This window comes from Mytilus edulis, chromosome 13 (assembly GCF_963676685.1).
Source record: "Mytilus edulis chromosome 13, xbMytEdul2.2, whole genome shotgun sequence".
NCBI classification, from domain to species: domain Eukaryota; kingdom Metazoa; phylum Mollusca; class Bivalvia; order Mytilida; family Mytilidae; genus Mytilus; species Mytilus edulis.
The window spans coordinates 54,134,899-54,149,397 of record NC_092356.1 but is presented as its reverse complement, the minus strand read 5'-3'; the positions used below and the strand labels follow the sequence as shown (position 1 = coordinate 54,149,397).

The following is a 14,499-nucleotide window of genomic DNA, read 5'->3' as shown; positions in this document are numbered from 1 at the left end:
AGTTTACTGGCGACGCGTTAGCAGAGACAGTAAATTGGTATTTGTGACCATCAAATCACTAAGTGATGCCGTCGGAGCTTAAAATACAATATTGTTATCTCCATTTCATGAAACCGACAGAGAACAATGTTACAACATGTACTTAACGTCTGTCATATATCGTCTGCGTTGTTCTTACGTTCTATAGCATCAATTTAATTTTCAATTGATGTCATAAAAATTAGAGACGTTATCTAATCAAAAAGAACGTTACAAACGTTGAAGCATTATAATAAAGGTTACATGTAGTAGGTATGTTGGTTTTGTGCATTGACGCATGTTTATATCCATGGCGTTTGACATGAATGAATAGTTGTCTTATTGGCAATCATGTCACACACTTAACTGTTATGTTATATTCAAAGTTGTACATTTAGATGCATGGCTGATATTTCTTGAATCACGAATAAGTAGTTTCGTATTGTTAACTATTGCATCTATCTTTCGCGAGAGTTTCTCAACTATCATGGAAATTGGCTTTGAACTACCGAATAAATTGGTTGACTAATTCATGTTTTAAAGCTAGTTTAACCTCCACTTTGATAAACTTTGTTGTTAGTTCGGTTTTATTGAAAAACTGAGTGTGCAATTCAAAAAGACATAACAGGTTAAAATGACGATAACAGAGATTTAGCAGCCAAAACTGTGTTAACATACATCATAGACATTCAATACAACTAAGATTAAAATTCAAACAAACAGACAAATTATTCAAACAATGACATCAACAGCAAAAAAATGTGAGTATTCTTCCTTTAGTGTGTCTAAGTCGTTTTACTAATTGTTTTTTGCAGACCTAATAAGTCTATATACAATACGAAATTATGATATGATTGCCAATGAGACAACTTTCCAACAGCAACCTAGCATAGTAGATGTTAGCATACTTGCCTTATCTTTGTGAAAATGTTTCCGGATAGCACTGAAGCTAGTGGCCAGTAGTCCAGCGAAAACACCAAAGCCGATAATTAACCAGGACATTTCAAAGTTAGTTATAGTTCCTATAAGTCCTTTTGTTGCCGTCAAAGTTTTGTTGTTTCCATATACAAGATTATAACAACTTGTTGTATTGCGAATGTATCCATCGACTGCCATTATCATTTCAGAAGGAAATTGGTAGATGCTAATAAACAATGATGAAGTTGGAAATAGTCAACGACGACACGGTGTCAGATTCGAACAAATATTTCGAACATGCGTATTGTTTTTAAATATGATATCATTTAACCATAATAGTTTGTTTTCATCTCATTCGCGATTAAGTTGTTTTAATGTTTGTATTCTGACCAACAGGATCAACTACGAAAATTGATTAAGAGAATATCCCGTAACACCTGATTTAAAAAAATTTAAAACGAAAAGGCCTTTATCAAATGGCAATAATAAAAGGTAAAACACATCAAACAAATTGAAAACAATTGTCAATATCCTGTTTTGATACAATCCTTATGCAGAAAACCGTATATTAAATCTGGTTTTAGCTAGCTACGCTTTATACTTGCATCATTGTAAAGTATACTATTCGTATATACATGAACTGAACGAACACCAAGCATTATGAGGATAAAATGAGGGAAAGATAACTTATAAATCTTAATTATTCTGATAATTATTGCTCCTTTTTTTGGCCTTTCTTATGATATATTCAAACGTCTGTTTACAAACCGTAATATCAAAGAGAATATGACGTCTGAATATCTGAAATAATGTTGATAATATATATATAGGTCGATATTCTATCTTTTAAAAGAACATAAATATTTTGAAGCGACACATCATTAGTTTGAATTATTCTTTGATTGTCTAATTAGATTATCTTATTTTACAAATAAAGGATGTTAAAAAACTGTATCTTTACGTAGTTTCATCAGGATTTATGGAAATATATTGTATTTGGTAGGCGTTTTAATATCAATTCTGTTATTGAGTTACCGTTAGACTACAGGGATATCAATAAAAATACAGATATACCATAGGCTAAATACATTTTGGGTTTTTCAGTTGGCAAATTTAAAAAACAAATAGTTAAGATATAAAAGAAATCAAAATGTGTGATGTTTCGTGAAGAAAATTCACATGAATTACCCTGCAATTATAATGAACGATATACTTAGATTGTTTGGTATTTCAAAGGTGTAACATTCATTACTGATATGGCTTTAAATTGCAAAGTGAAAGTAGTTAAGACAGATAATATGTCTTTTTTTTAGCATACCATCTAACACGTTGCAAAAATATCTTTTTTGTTTTAACAAAGTATCATTCAATATAAACAGAAACATCTAAAACTTGGAATTTTAAAAATTAAACTAACATAAAAAACAATGTTGTGTACTTATTTAAATCCTGTATGACTATATAAGATAATTGTAATCTCATTGTTTGCAGAGTATTTTGGTACAAGGTATATGACAACAAGTTTTAAATGGAGAAGTGAAAGTAAATTGACCCAGAATTCCTTTACAGAAGTTTAAAAAAACATCTGTCGTCAAATCTTACAGCCTGTTGTTGTCAGTTTATTTTCGATTTATGAGTTTGACTGTCCCTTTGGTATCTTTCGTCCCTCTTTTACAAATATTCCTCACGTAAAAAAAAATTAAATTAGTATCAGAGCAAATTTTGTATACATTTTGAATAACAAAGGTCTTATCAAGTCTTCATTAATACACAAAGTGTGGCTAAAACGAACTTTTGTCATCTCTTCTCATGTCTGTTATGAATTAATGACAATTATCAAATCTGATAAAATCTGTAATCTATAAGGGAACACATTATATTTAAGATAAAACGAAACTGATGCTATAAAAAAACCCTGATGAAACAGAGATGCAAGATATCAAAGGGACATTTAAACTCAGTCGAAAATAAGCCCACAACTCTATGGCAAAAAGGAGGTAAAAAAACACAAACGGCAGTGCACGTTCTGTCTTGTATTTCATCTAATTTTGGTACAAATTTGACAAATAAAAAAAATGTCGTGAATTGTTAATCCTTCTTTGATATTGTTTTGAACATTAATTAACTTATAATAGATATAATAGGATGTGGTATGAGTGCCAATGAGACAACTCTCAATCCAGATCACAGTTTGTAAAAGTAAACCATTATAGGTCAAAGTCTGGTCTTCAACAAGGAGATTTGGCTAGCACCGAATGATTAATCAAGATCAATAAATAATAATAGACAATTAATTAATTCGGTTATTGTATATGAATGTATATTATGTAGATTGCATAACCATAACTACTGTAAATCATTGTTTATGTTTATAATATCAGTAATTATATTTTGAGTGGCAAGGTGTTGTTCACACTAGAATAAATGGCTTCTAATGAATGACACAATATCAATGCGACCGATCATTGACATAAAACAATATAGCAGTTGTGTGAAGAATGTCGTCTTTCCGTTAGGAAACGAGAATCTGACTAAAACTTGGGGATGAACTCAGGTGCTCCTGGTGCGTAAGCAGCTACTGTTCCTTTTTTGGTAACCACACTGTTGTCCATGAAGGACAAAGTGTAATTGGCCATGTTGTCGTTCTGTATTATCACAATCGAGATGATGAGGATGATATTGTGGTTACTAATCGACAATATCCGTAGTCATAAGTTACACATATATTCAAATATGGTCAACTAAGCATAGAATGAGCGTCCATCAAACTTTAGAAATGATATAAGAGTTTCTTTAAAGATCATTTTATTAATTCTTATTTTCTAAAGATTGAAATATGTAATACGATTATAAATTCGAATTTGTTTATCATATTGGCAGTGTGTATGTATAAAATAATATACTTTAAAACAAAACATTTAGCACCTCATATTGTGGTTTACCATCTTTGCCGCAAGTTTTTTTGTGTCTACTTGGTATTAAATTAATGTAGAAAACCATTTTGTTACACCTTGTGATCAATTTATTTGGCAATCGTCAATGGCAGTCAGCAGGGTTTAAGAATATCAGTTGTGTTGAACAAGTGATGTTCTTAAACTCTTCTGACTGCCTTTGTCATTCAAATGCGCTTAGTTAAATTATACTTTTTTTCACTCTTTGGTCGTTTGGAAAATATTGTTCATGCTGTATTTACACCCCTTTACAACGACATTTGTTTTTATCCAACGAAATCATAGGTTTGAACGTTGTTTTCAACTTAGACTTTTTAAAATATGATACTTATATTATATATATCAATACAGTGGGTTTTTTTTGCTATATAGCTTTTCTACTGTTTCGGTTCTTATACATTCTTGGCTTCCAAATATTTGGCTTTGGATGTTCCTGATAGAGGTAATCAAATATAATATTGCGATAATACAAATCGCATTTCATAATCCGTATGTCAGATGTTCGGCCGATTAGTGATTTGATATAACGGTTGCATTTAAAAAATCATAAAGATATCATTCTTCTTTCAAAAGTTAAATAATAAAACGCGGAGATAACTTTTTAAATGCAATAGTTACAATCTCAATATTTCAATTTCCTGAATCATGAGAGGAATAACTGCAACGCTAATGATTGAAAGTCGTCACAATGTCTGCTCTATCATTATAAAGTAAGAAAGCATTAATGGTTTAACCATGTAATGAAGTAATAACCTAATAATAGTCTGTTCTAAGTAAATGGTTAATTTTGTCTGACTTATAGACCTTGCAAGGAATTACATTCAAATTTTCTTTAACTGATATGAATGGAACAAGTCAATCAAATGTCTATTTTTTATACCGGAAATACAGCCAGGAAAGATACGACCAGATTGTTTGCAATTATGTCTTTCTTATATAATTGGATCTTATCTGTAATCGCTAGATGATGACGATAGAAGTTTTTAACGACCTTTACTGGCTACATATTCCTTGTACGCTAGATGATAAAATACATATAAACGTTTTATGTGTTTGACTGTTCCAAGTACTTTTCTCTTTAGAAACGAGTGTCGTGCCCACGATATCAGGTAATTACGATATTCACGTATATCTATGATCAAATGTAGGTTAAACATCAACAAAACAGCCACTCGAAGAAAACAATACAACAGGCCATTTAGAGAGTAACATACATTATTCAAAATACACAGATGTGTTTACAATATGTCATACTTTAAATATTTCTGAGTCTTAGTTATTCTGGTGAGATTTCACATTTACAATTACAGCATATGTTTCAATCCCAGTGTTAAAAAGGTTTGATGTATTAGGAATATTGGTTTTGCTCATTGACGAAGGCAGTAACATGAAACATAGTTTTTTTTTATATCCACGTAAGTTTGACATGAAGTATAATTGTCTTATTGGCTATCAAACCACACACTTTATTGTTATATCATATTCAATGATTTACATTTAGATACATGGCCGATATTTCTTGAACCACGAATAAGTATTTTTGTATTGTTTTACTATTACATCTGTCTTTCGCCACCACATTTCTTTTATCTTATTGACAGGAATAGCCTTTTTTTCAGACTGTGTGTAAAGTCTTTACTCAAAATTTGTTTGATGGGAGGTAATTGATTTATAGTTTGTAAAACATGATTTATTTTTTATGGGAATATGCTGTGAAGTAACGAGGAAAATGTTTCATAGCTAGCAAAACCTCAACTTGTATGAACGTTGTTTATAGTTCGGCTTTACTGACACATTGAGTGAACAATCCAAAAAGACATAACAGGTTAAAATGACAATAACAGAGATCCAGCAGCCGACACATACATCACAGACGTTCAACACAACTGAGATTAAAATTAAAACAAACTAACAAATTATTCAAAAATTGAGTTAACATAAAAAAAAACTGTGAGGATTCTCACTGTAATGTGGTTGAATGTTTTTGTACAGAACTAATAAGTCCATATAAAATAAAAAGTTATTATGAGATTGCCAATGAGACAACAATCCAACAGCGACCTTACATAGTAGATGTTAGCATACTTGCCTTATCTTTGTGAATATGTTTCCTGATAGCACTAAAGCCAGTAGCCAGTAGTCCAGAAAAAATACCAAAGCCGATAATTAACCAGGACATTTCAATGTTAGTTATAGTTCCCACAAGGCCTTTGGTTGCTGTAAATGTTTTGTTGTACCCATACACTAGGTTATAACAACTTGTTGTATTGCGAATGTATCCATCGACTCCCATTGTCATTTTAAATGGTAATTCGTAGATGCTATTAAGCAATGAATAAGTTGTAAATGGTCAACAACGACATGTTCTCAGATTTAAACAAATATCTCGAACATGCGTATTGTTGTTAAATATGATATCATTTAACCATAATAGTTTGTTTTTATCTCATTCGGACGTATGTTTTTTTTCTAATGTTTAAATTCTGAGCATCGACTACGAAAAGTAATAATGAGAATATCCCATAACACCTGTTTTTATCTCATTTTTATATCACCTGTAGACTAATTGATTGACGTATATTGTAGCTAGTAGCATCATTGGATATACATGTCAACGATATCAATGATTTAAGTTGCATTATGATTTCATTAGTTCAAGAAAAGCGTTTTAGTAGTGTTATTTTCTAAAAATGTAGCTTTACAATGGTGTCTTGATTTTATAACAAGATATCGACACAGGCATTGTTCATTTAGAGTGAAATAAAGCTATTTCTACATTTGCCTTTTAAACACTCTTCGCCGGCGTTCAAATGAAGATGATATTAAGAGTTAAAGATAAACGTATACGTCGGGTCTACGACAATTAGAAACACCAATATCGTATAGTTAATGTGAAATAATTCTAACAGGAAAACTAATGTCCTAATTCATAACAAAACAATTTACGAAAAACAAAAAAACGGAAGATACCGCTAATATGCTGATAACCTAAGACAGGTCAATTGCAACTAATAAATAAAACTATTTTCGCCCATACTAAAGTATCAATCAGTACACATTTAACGGTTCATGTGTAAAGACGTCATACACAGTCAAAAGAGGACGTTTGTTTACTTTTTTTTTTCTTTCATCAAAGTTTTCTTTAGCATGGCGGTCAAACTAGAGGTCTTGTATTTAATTTCACCGATAAAGACAATATATTGGCGAAATAGAGTACTGGATGAATGGTTGGTTTCCTCAGTAAATTATTAAGTATGCCTTTAGAAGATACAAAATATATTTCAATGACGCTCGAGTATCAGTCTTTCTGGAGGACAACTATTTAAAGTATCACAAATCAGCATGCAGTTGACCAACGACTTAAATTCCAAACACACATATACATATTGCATCCATGCATACGGTAGTTGCATGAAACGTGCCACATGTGGAGCAGGATCTGCTTACCCTTCCGGAGCACCTGAGATCACCCCTAGTTTTTTAATTGGGTTTGTGTTGCTTCTTCTTCAGTTTTCTATGTTGTGTGTTCTTTTGTTGTCTGTTTGTCGTTTTAATTTTTGGCCATGGCGTTGTCAGTTTATTTTCGATTTATGAATTTGACTGTCTCTTTGGTATCTTTCGTCCCTCTTTTTAAGTGATGTATTAAAATTTGAAAACCGATCGTAGAAATATAAATTGATTAAAAATCATTACTTTTTTTTTTTAATAATATCAATGGATGTTCTGATTAGTAATTTTAAATGTTCATAGGTTGAAATAAAATAATGACTTTGTGAGGATATATATTTTTAAAAATTTTGTTTATTACTTAAATTTGGAATCCATTCATTTATTTTATATCTAGGTCTGTTTCTGAGATTTGTTCTAACATAACTTTTGATTTTTTAACTCTGTATAGCACCATTCCCCATGTGAAATTAAATTTTTTTTTTTTTAAATACTTTGAACGACAAAATTGTATGACGTTTACATTTTCTGACGTCAAACACGCGAAGCGATGAATGTGGTTTATAAATTTGGAGTAGATCCGGTAAGGACCGATTTCGGCCTCAAATTTCAGGTTCATCTGACGAAAGATTTTGACCACTTTTTAAACACTTAAGTGTCTATTTTATTTGAATTAGTTAGTTTATGTCAAAGATTTTAACCGATTTAAGCTCAAATATGAAAAATCTACCTAATATGCCGGAAAATGTCACTTTTCAGATGGTTTTTGGTAAAAATGAAAGTGGCCGCATCCGTGTTCATCCTTAACCTTTATATATGTTATGTATTATCATAAAATACAACTTCCATTTCAATATTAAGGATGAACACGAATGCGGCCACTTTTGTTTTACACGAAAACCGTCTAAAATTTAACTAAAATGCTAGAATTATGAGGATTTCAGTAATTTAGCATGACTTAATGGTGCCAGTACCGGATATATGTGCATTGTATTGTCAAAAATAGCCCATATTTATGTGGCAGAAGCATTCTACTGTCCAATAAATAACTAAAGGTTTACATTTTAACAATTTTGTAAAACTGCTATATTTTGGGGCCAAAAAGGGATCTTACTGAACCTACTCCTTTGATAAGATGCTTTTTTGTAAAATATTTGTTTGTTTTGTGATTGTGCCACAGTGATGACTGCTGTACCCATATTTTGACTATTTCAGCTATTATATCTGTTTTGTTCACGCATCGTTGTAAATATAACAGAATTTGAATCGACTGTCATACAAGTAAGAGGTTTAGCGCTATAAAACAAAGTTCAATCCACCATTTTCTACATTTGAAAATGCCTGTACCAAGTCAGAAATATGACCTTAGTTGTATATTCGTTTGATGTGTTTTATTATTTGATTTTGCCATTTGATTAGAGAATTTCCGTTTTGAATTTTCCTCGGAGTTCAGTATTTTTATGATTTTACTTTTTACTTATTGATTTCAAACATCTATACAAAGACCATACTGTACTAGTTGACCTTTTTATATAACATATTACATAAGTAAACACAATTGAGTAGTGTAAAACTTATGAAAAATAATCAGCTAAAAGGATGAATATTTGTATTCTTTTTTAATATCCGGACTCCTTGTAACATACAAATCTTATACATTGCATTCATTAGGTTATTCCTAACTTTTCACGACGTTTGAGTATTTTATCTTCTGAAGGTATTTTGTAAAATGTTTCCATAACCTTTTTATAACAAAAATTGAAATCTGTTAATGTATTTTTTTTTTATTATTATTTCACGGTATTAGCTGGAACATTTCTTATTATGGCAAGGATATAGATCGAACATTTTTTATTATTTCAAATGAAACTGTTGGGTTTGGTGATAAGGCCACACCAAGTTAATTAGTAGTTCTTTGGAAAACCCGCACCTAAATTGCCGAAATTAAAATGAAAAATAAAAATAAATTTCCCGCACCTCACCTGCCAAAACCAAAAAATAAAAATAAAAATAAAATTCCCGCACGTCGAAAATAAATCCGCACTTTCGACGAACTCTATTCCGGTATTAAAAAAAATCTTTATCAATTAAACGTTTGAAAATATGCAGTGTTTGTCATTTGTCAAGCATATTTTTTATTCTGATCAAAAAAGTTGCAAAGATGGAAAACGTGCTGATTGTTTCTGTGGTGAAACATTCAGACAAAAATAACAACAAGGCATACATATTAAAAAATACGGCAACACAAACAAAATGTCGGACATTCAGGGAACTATATCAAGAAGCCATTGAACGATGTAGCGATGCACAAAGTAAGATTATTAATATTAAAACCATACAAATAAGTAAGTCGAACAGTTTCGATGATTCTAGTATCGAAATATCTGACGAAAATATGGTATGGTCAATGTGTAATGACCTAAACTTTAAATATGTGCAGTTCACAATTGATGATGGATCCACTGCTACTAAAGATGCATCAAATTCAAAACCAAGTGGAATTAATGCATTTTCGGTACTCATGAGCTCACAAAATGAGTTACACATGCCTGATAAACCTGTCCCCTTGTCTGGGAAACAGCTCACTGGACCACAAAGACTTTACTCTGATATCATTGATTGGGCCTCAAACATTGATCAAGGATGGTCACTAGACACTTTAGATACTGGTAAAGAGGTTTTAAGTAAGCTTAGCAGTGCACTATGGTATATTGATCACGGCCATGAAAAGTTTGCAGAGAAATAGCATACTACAGAGGGTGTCTAAGGACCAGAAGGTGCATATACTACAGATGAAAGCAGTGCATATTAAAAGCAGATAGCCATATAAAGTTCATGCATAAAAAAATATGTTCAAAAGTGTATATTTGTGCAGTGTTAATTATACAAACAACAAAACAAAATGAAAAAGAATGCAGAAAGTTGAAATACATATAAAAAGGGAGATAATTTAATTATATCAAATTATGTCCCCTTTCAATTAAGTGAGTTGAAAATTCAGTTGCTTCTTTTAGGTAAAAGATATAAAAATTGAGAGAAAAAAAATATCGCTCGCTCCATATTTCTTCAAAATTTGAGGCGAAGAATTTAAAAATATAAATTTAAATTTCGCTCGCTCGCCCCATTTGTTTTTGGGTAAAATCTCAAAGAACTATTAATTAATTTGGTGTGGCCTAAACGGAATAATAAAAAAACACATTCTTTCAATTTTTTCTTGCCAGTAAGTTTGAATTTGTGAAGAAGTTATCCACAAAGGGCTTCAGATAGACTGAGTATGCGTCAATTCATTGGCCTCTTAAGAAATAAATGTAGCAAAAGATGAGTTATGATCCTCTATGCTATTATAGTTTTGTCTCTAGAATATGTTTAATCACTAGTGTCTCATTTAACGTATATCTGTACGAAAACATGTTTATAAAATGAGATATGACAATAGACCCTAATTTATTAGAACATTAACGCTGACACAGAATTTTATCGTGCTTATTCAAAAGTTTACAGGTCACAGAAAGACAAATCATATTAACTCCAGTTCGACCAGTTTTAGATTTTCTACCTCATTACTGCGTGCTGAATGAAGAAGCAGCAACTATAAATTTCATAGATTTTGGTTTGACCCGACTGGGGATCGAACCGAGGACCTCTCGAGCTCGGGACGAACATGGTAAACCGAGATGAGGATGGTGGTTCAACGTTGATAAACTTAAGGCACAAAGATGATTTGTGCTATTGGCAAAACGATTTGCAATACTCATAGGCCTTGAATATTGCTTCACTGAAGCATACTGTAAACCAACTTATTTTTGCTAATACTTAAGGTCGCGTTTAGCTCTCTCTGGCGCATTTCTCAGTGAATTATTTCGTGATTCCAAAATTAACTTGAAGAAAATAAATAAAAAAAACGTCCAAGCTTTACATTTTAGCGACCATTTATATTTGCGTTAATTGTTTACTTCCGAAAGTCTATCAAACCTTTATTGACAATAAAAAGTTGAAATTTAACTCATATCAATGAAATACTGAATATAGTTGTACAGAACAAAATTACTTGAATTATATAGTATGAAATAATCATGTAGCATGAAATATAATATGTCACTTAGAATATCTTTGTTACGTTGAATACTATTAAGTTAATCAGTCAACATTTTTGCACGTGATAAAGAAGATCTGATCACCCTTTTGGAACACCCGAGATCACCATCAGATTTTTGTAGGGGTTCGAGTTGCTTATTTATTAGTTTTCTATGTTGTGTTTTGCACGCTATTGTTTGTCTGTCTACCATGGGGTTGTCAGTTTATTTTCAACTAGTAAATGTAGAGCGAATCTGGTAGTTTGTGGATGCCTGGAGTTATTCTGTCGTATCTTTCGTAAGATATATTAGAACAATTAGTTTGTGCTGCTCTGCAGTCTGGCTGAATTGTTAGTCTAACGTACTGAGTGGTTATTATTATGAATCTTTGTCATCATGTGTCTGTTGTTTGAGCAGATAAATTTGGTATTGTGTCCTAAGTAACTACTAAATATTCTCTTCACACTTCTAAGATTGTACATACACTTTACTTGACCTCTTTCGTCTATATTTTGTACATTCTCACTACCTTCACTAAGGTATGCAAGCTTTCAATTTTCCAATATTTGTAAACATCGGAAATACCGCGAATAATAAGCCTGTTAGACTTTTTGTAAAGATGTTTTTGAAATTTATCCTATCCTTAAAGCGTTACAAGAGAGGGTCGAAAGATATAAAAAGAACAGTCAAAACATAGATAGAAAATAAACTGACAACGCCATGGCTAAAAAATAAAAAGACAAACAGACAAATAATAGTACACATGACACCACATAGAAAACTAAAGACTAAGTAACACGAACCCCACCAAAAACTGGGAGTGATCTCAGGTGCTCCAGAATGATACAGCTGTACCCCTCCAGCGCGAAGAAAATTTGTCAATAATTTGCCTAGAAGGTTAAATCTTTTGCGAGCCGAATCTTAATAATAATAAAAGTTTCTTTGAAAGCCAACACGATGATTTCTTAAGAATAGTGATATAGATTTCACCCGAAGCTCAAAATCATCAGAAAATATACAATCCCTATCTTTATTGTAAATAGATATGTTCTCTGAAGTCATTGATGTTAACTCTGTCGGCTTTTTATTGATCACTGCACCCACAGTCTATATACAAATAAGAATATATGATACGTTTAATCTTTTGTCAAACTCAGTTTTTAAGAGTGTTAAGGGATATCTTCAAAAGAACAGAGATTTAGATTCTACTGATTTTGGTCTTTTATAATAGATCTTGGTTACGACACCATATTTGAGTCTACATGTATGTACATTATGTACACAGCCATGTATCACCATCACTGCACATCTGTTGTAGAGTTGTCACTGACTCAGACGTACTTATAAATATAATTATTTTCTGTGACTGTATCTTACATTAATTTGTAGGATCCATTTCTATAGATAATTTAGCTGATCTGTAAAAATAACATCTCCATGCCTTATATATTACGACGCTAGATTAAAACTAAAGTGGAAAGGTAACACCCCGCCACCGAAAGCTTAATTTTTTATGAAGCCCAGGTGGTCGTGTAGTCTAGCGGGACGGCTACAGTGCAGGCGATTTGGTTTCACGATATCTCAGTTGCATGGGTTCGAATCCCGGCGAGAGAAGAACACAAAATTTGCAAAAGCTATAGATCTAACATTGTTGGGTTGATGTTAAGACGAGTTGTATATATATATATATATATATATATATATTCATGTAATTTCAAGAAACATTCTAAAATAAAAAGCTAAAAAATAATGAAAAATTGTGAAATTTTCAATTTCAATACTTCTCCTTATCAATTAGTGGGTAAACATTTATCAAATCCGATAAATTTGCTTAGGTATCTTAAAGACATATTAACTTAGAGAAGTCATTACGTTCTCCCTTTTGTAGAAGAGCGAAATCTTCCTGGTATAACATTTTGAACTAAATATGGATATTTAATCTAGATACACAAGATGCAGTCGAAGTTTGAAAATATTACTAAAAACAGGCATATATATTCTGAATTAATTACATACTAGTATAATAAATCGAAATGCAATGTTAGTCATTTTTAAATTCAAGCTGATTATATAATCTCAGATTCATGGAGGAAGTTTGGTGTTTACAACATATCAAGCGTATTGTTGCATTTAATAAGAAAGGTTGAAATGCAATTAAAAAATTGTGATCATTTGCAAAAAAAAATAATAGAAACAGGTATACATTTAATTGACGAAATACTTACTTGTCATATCATAGGATTGAAAGATAGAATGTAACAAACAAAAAGCGCTGTATTTACCTTATCTCTGTGAATGTGTTTTCTGATTGCACTAAAACTAGCAGCCAATAGTCCAGTAAATACACCGAAACCAACAATTAACCAAACCATTTCCATGTTAGTTATAGTTCCTGCGAGTCCCTGGGATGTCATCAAACTTTCATTATTCCCATATACCAAGTTATGACAACTTGTGGTATTGCGTATATATCCACCGACTGCCATTGTTAATATTTCAGCAGTTAATATTTGAATGTTACTTTTAAAAAGTACGATAAATAAGTTGGAAAATAGTTCTCATCGACACTGTTACAAAACCTACCAGAAGCTGACATACAAATTGTTATGATTATGTTGAAAAATTAATTTTAATTTATTTATAAGTTTTCATGTTTAATATTACTTAGACTAATGCTTCCGCGAATTGACATCCATAATATACTTAGAAAAGTAATGGTAGAATTCTCTGTTGTATTGGATTTAATCTTACTTTCGAATCACCTGTAGGCTAATTGATTGATGTATGTTGAAACAAACAGAATGATTGGATGTGCATGTTAGAGGGTGCACCAATATATAGTCGATAGAAAAAGCCAATTTGTGTTCAATTTTCTTTTAGAATAATGTTATATGGTTTAGTAATATTTTTCTACAAAAATAATAAGTAAAATCATTTCTTTAATTCAAATACTAGTATTGACAATGAAAATGAACCGTATAGACAGGACAACCTTTAATTCCACTATAATTGGCTTTGGTAATTTTGGTAATTTCTAATGCTTTTTTGTTATTTTCAATACACAAGCAAATTTGTTGTTATCTATCTTTTTT

General features: G+C 31.4%; 1 protein-coding gene across 2 annotated transcripts in view; it reads right to left on the bottom strand.

Annotated features, from left to right (window-relative positions):
* Positions 1-14,083, bottom strand: part of LOC139502365 (uncharacterized) — a 57,607-nt gene extending 43,524 nt beyond the window's left edge. Inside the window, exon 1 of one of the 2 annotated variants that reach the window (XM_071291825.1) lies at positions 13,690-14,083. In XM_071291825.1, coding sequence (XP_071147926.1) covers positions 13,690-13,893 — 204 coding nt within the window. In that variant the 5' untranslated portion in view covers positions 13,894-14,083. Of the gene's footprint in view, positions 1-5,976; positions 6,410-13,689 lie in introns of those variants that run through there. The other variant, XM_071291824.1, reaches the window with a different exon arrangement.
* Between the last annotated feature and the right edge of the window lie 416 nt (positions 14,084-14,499).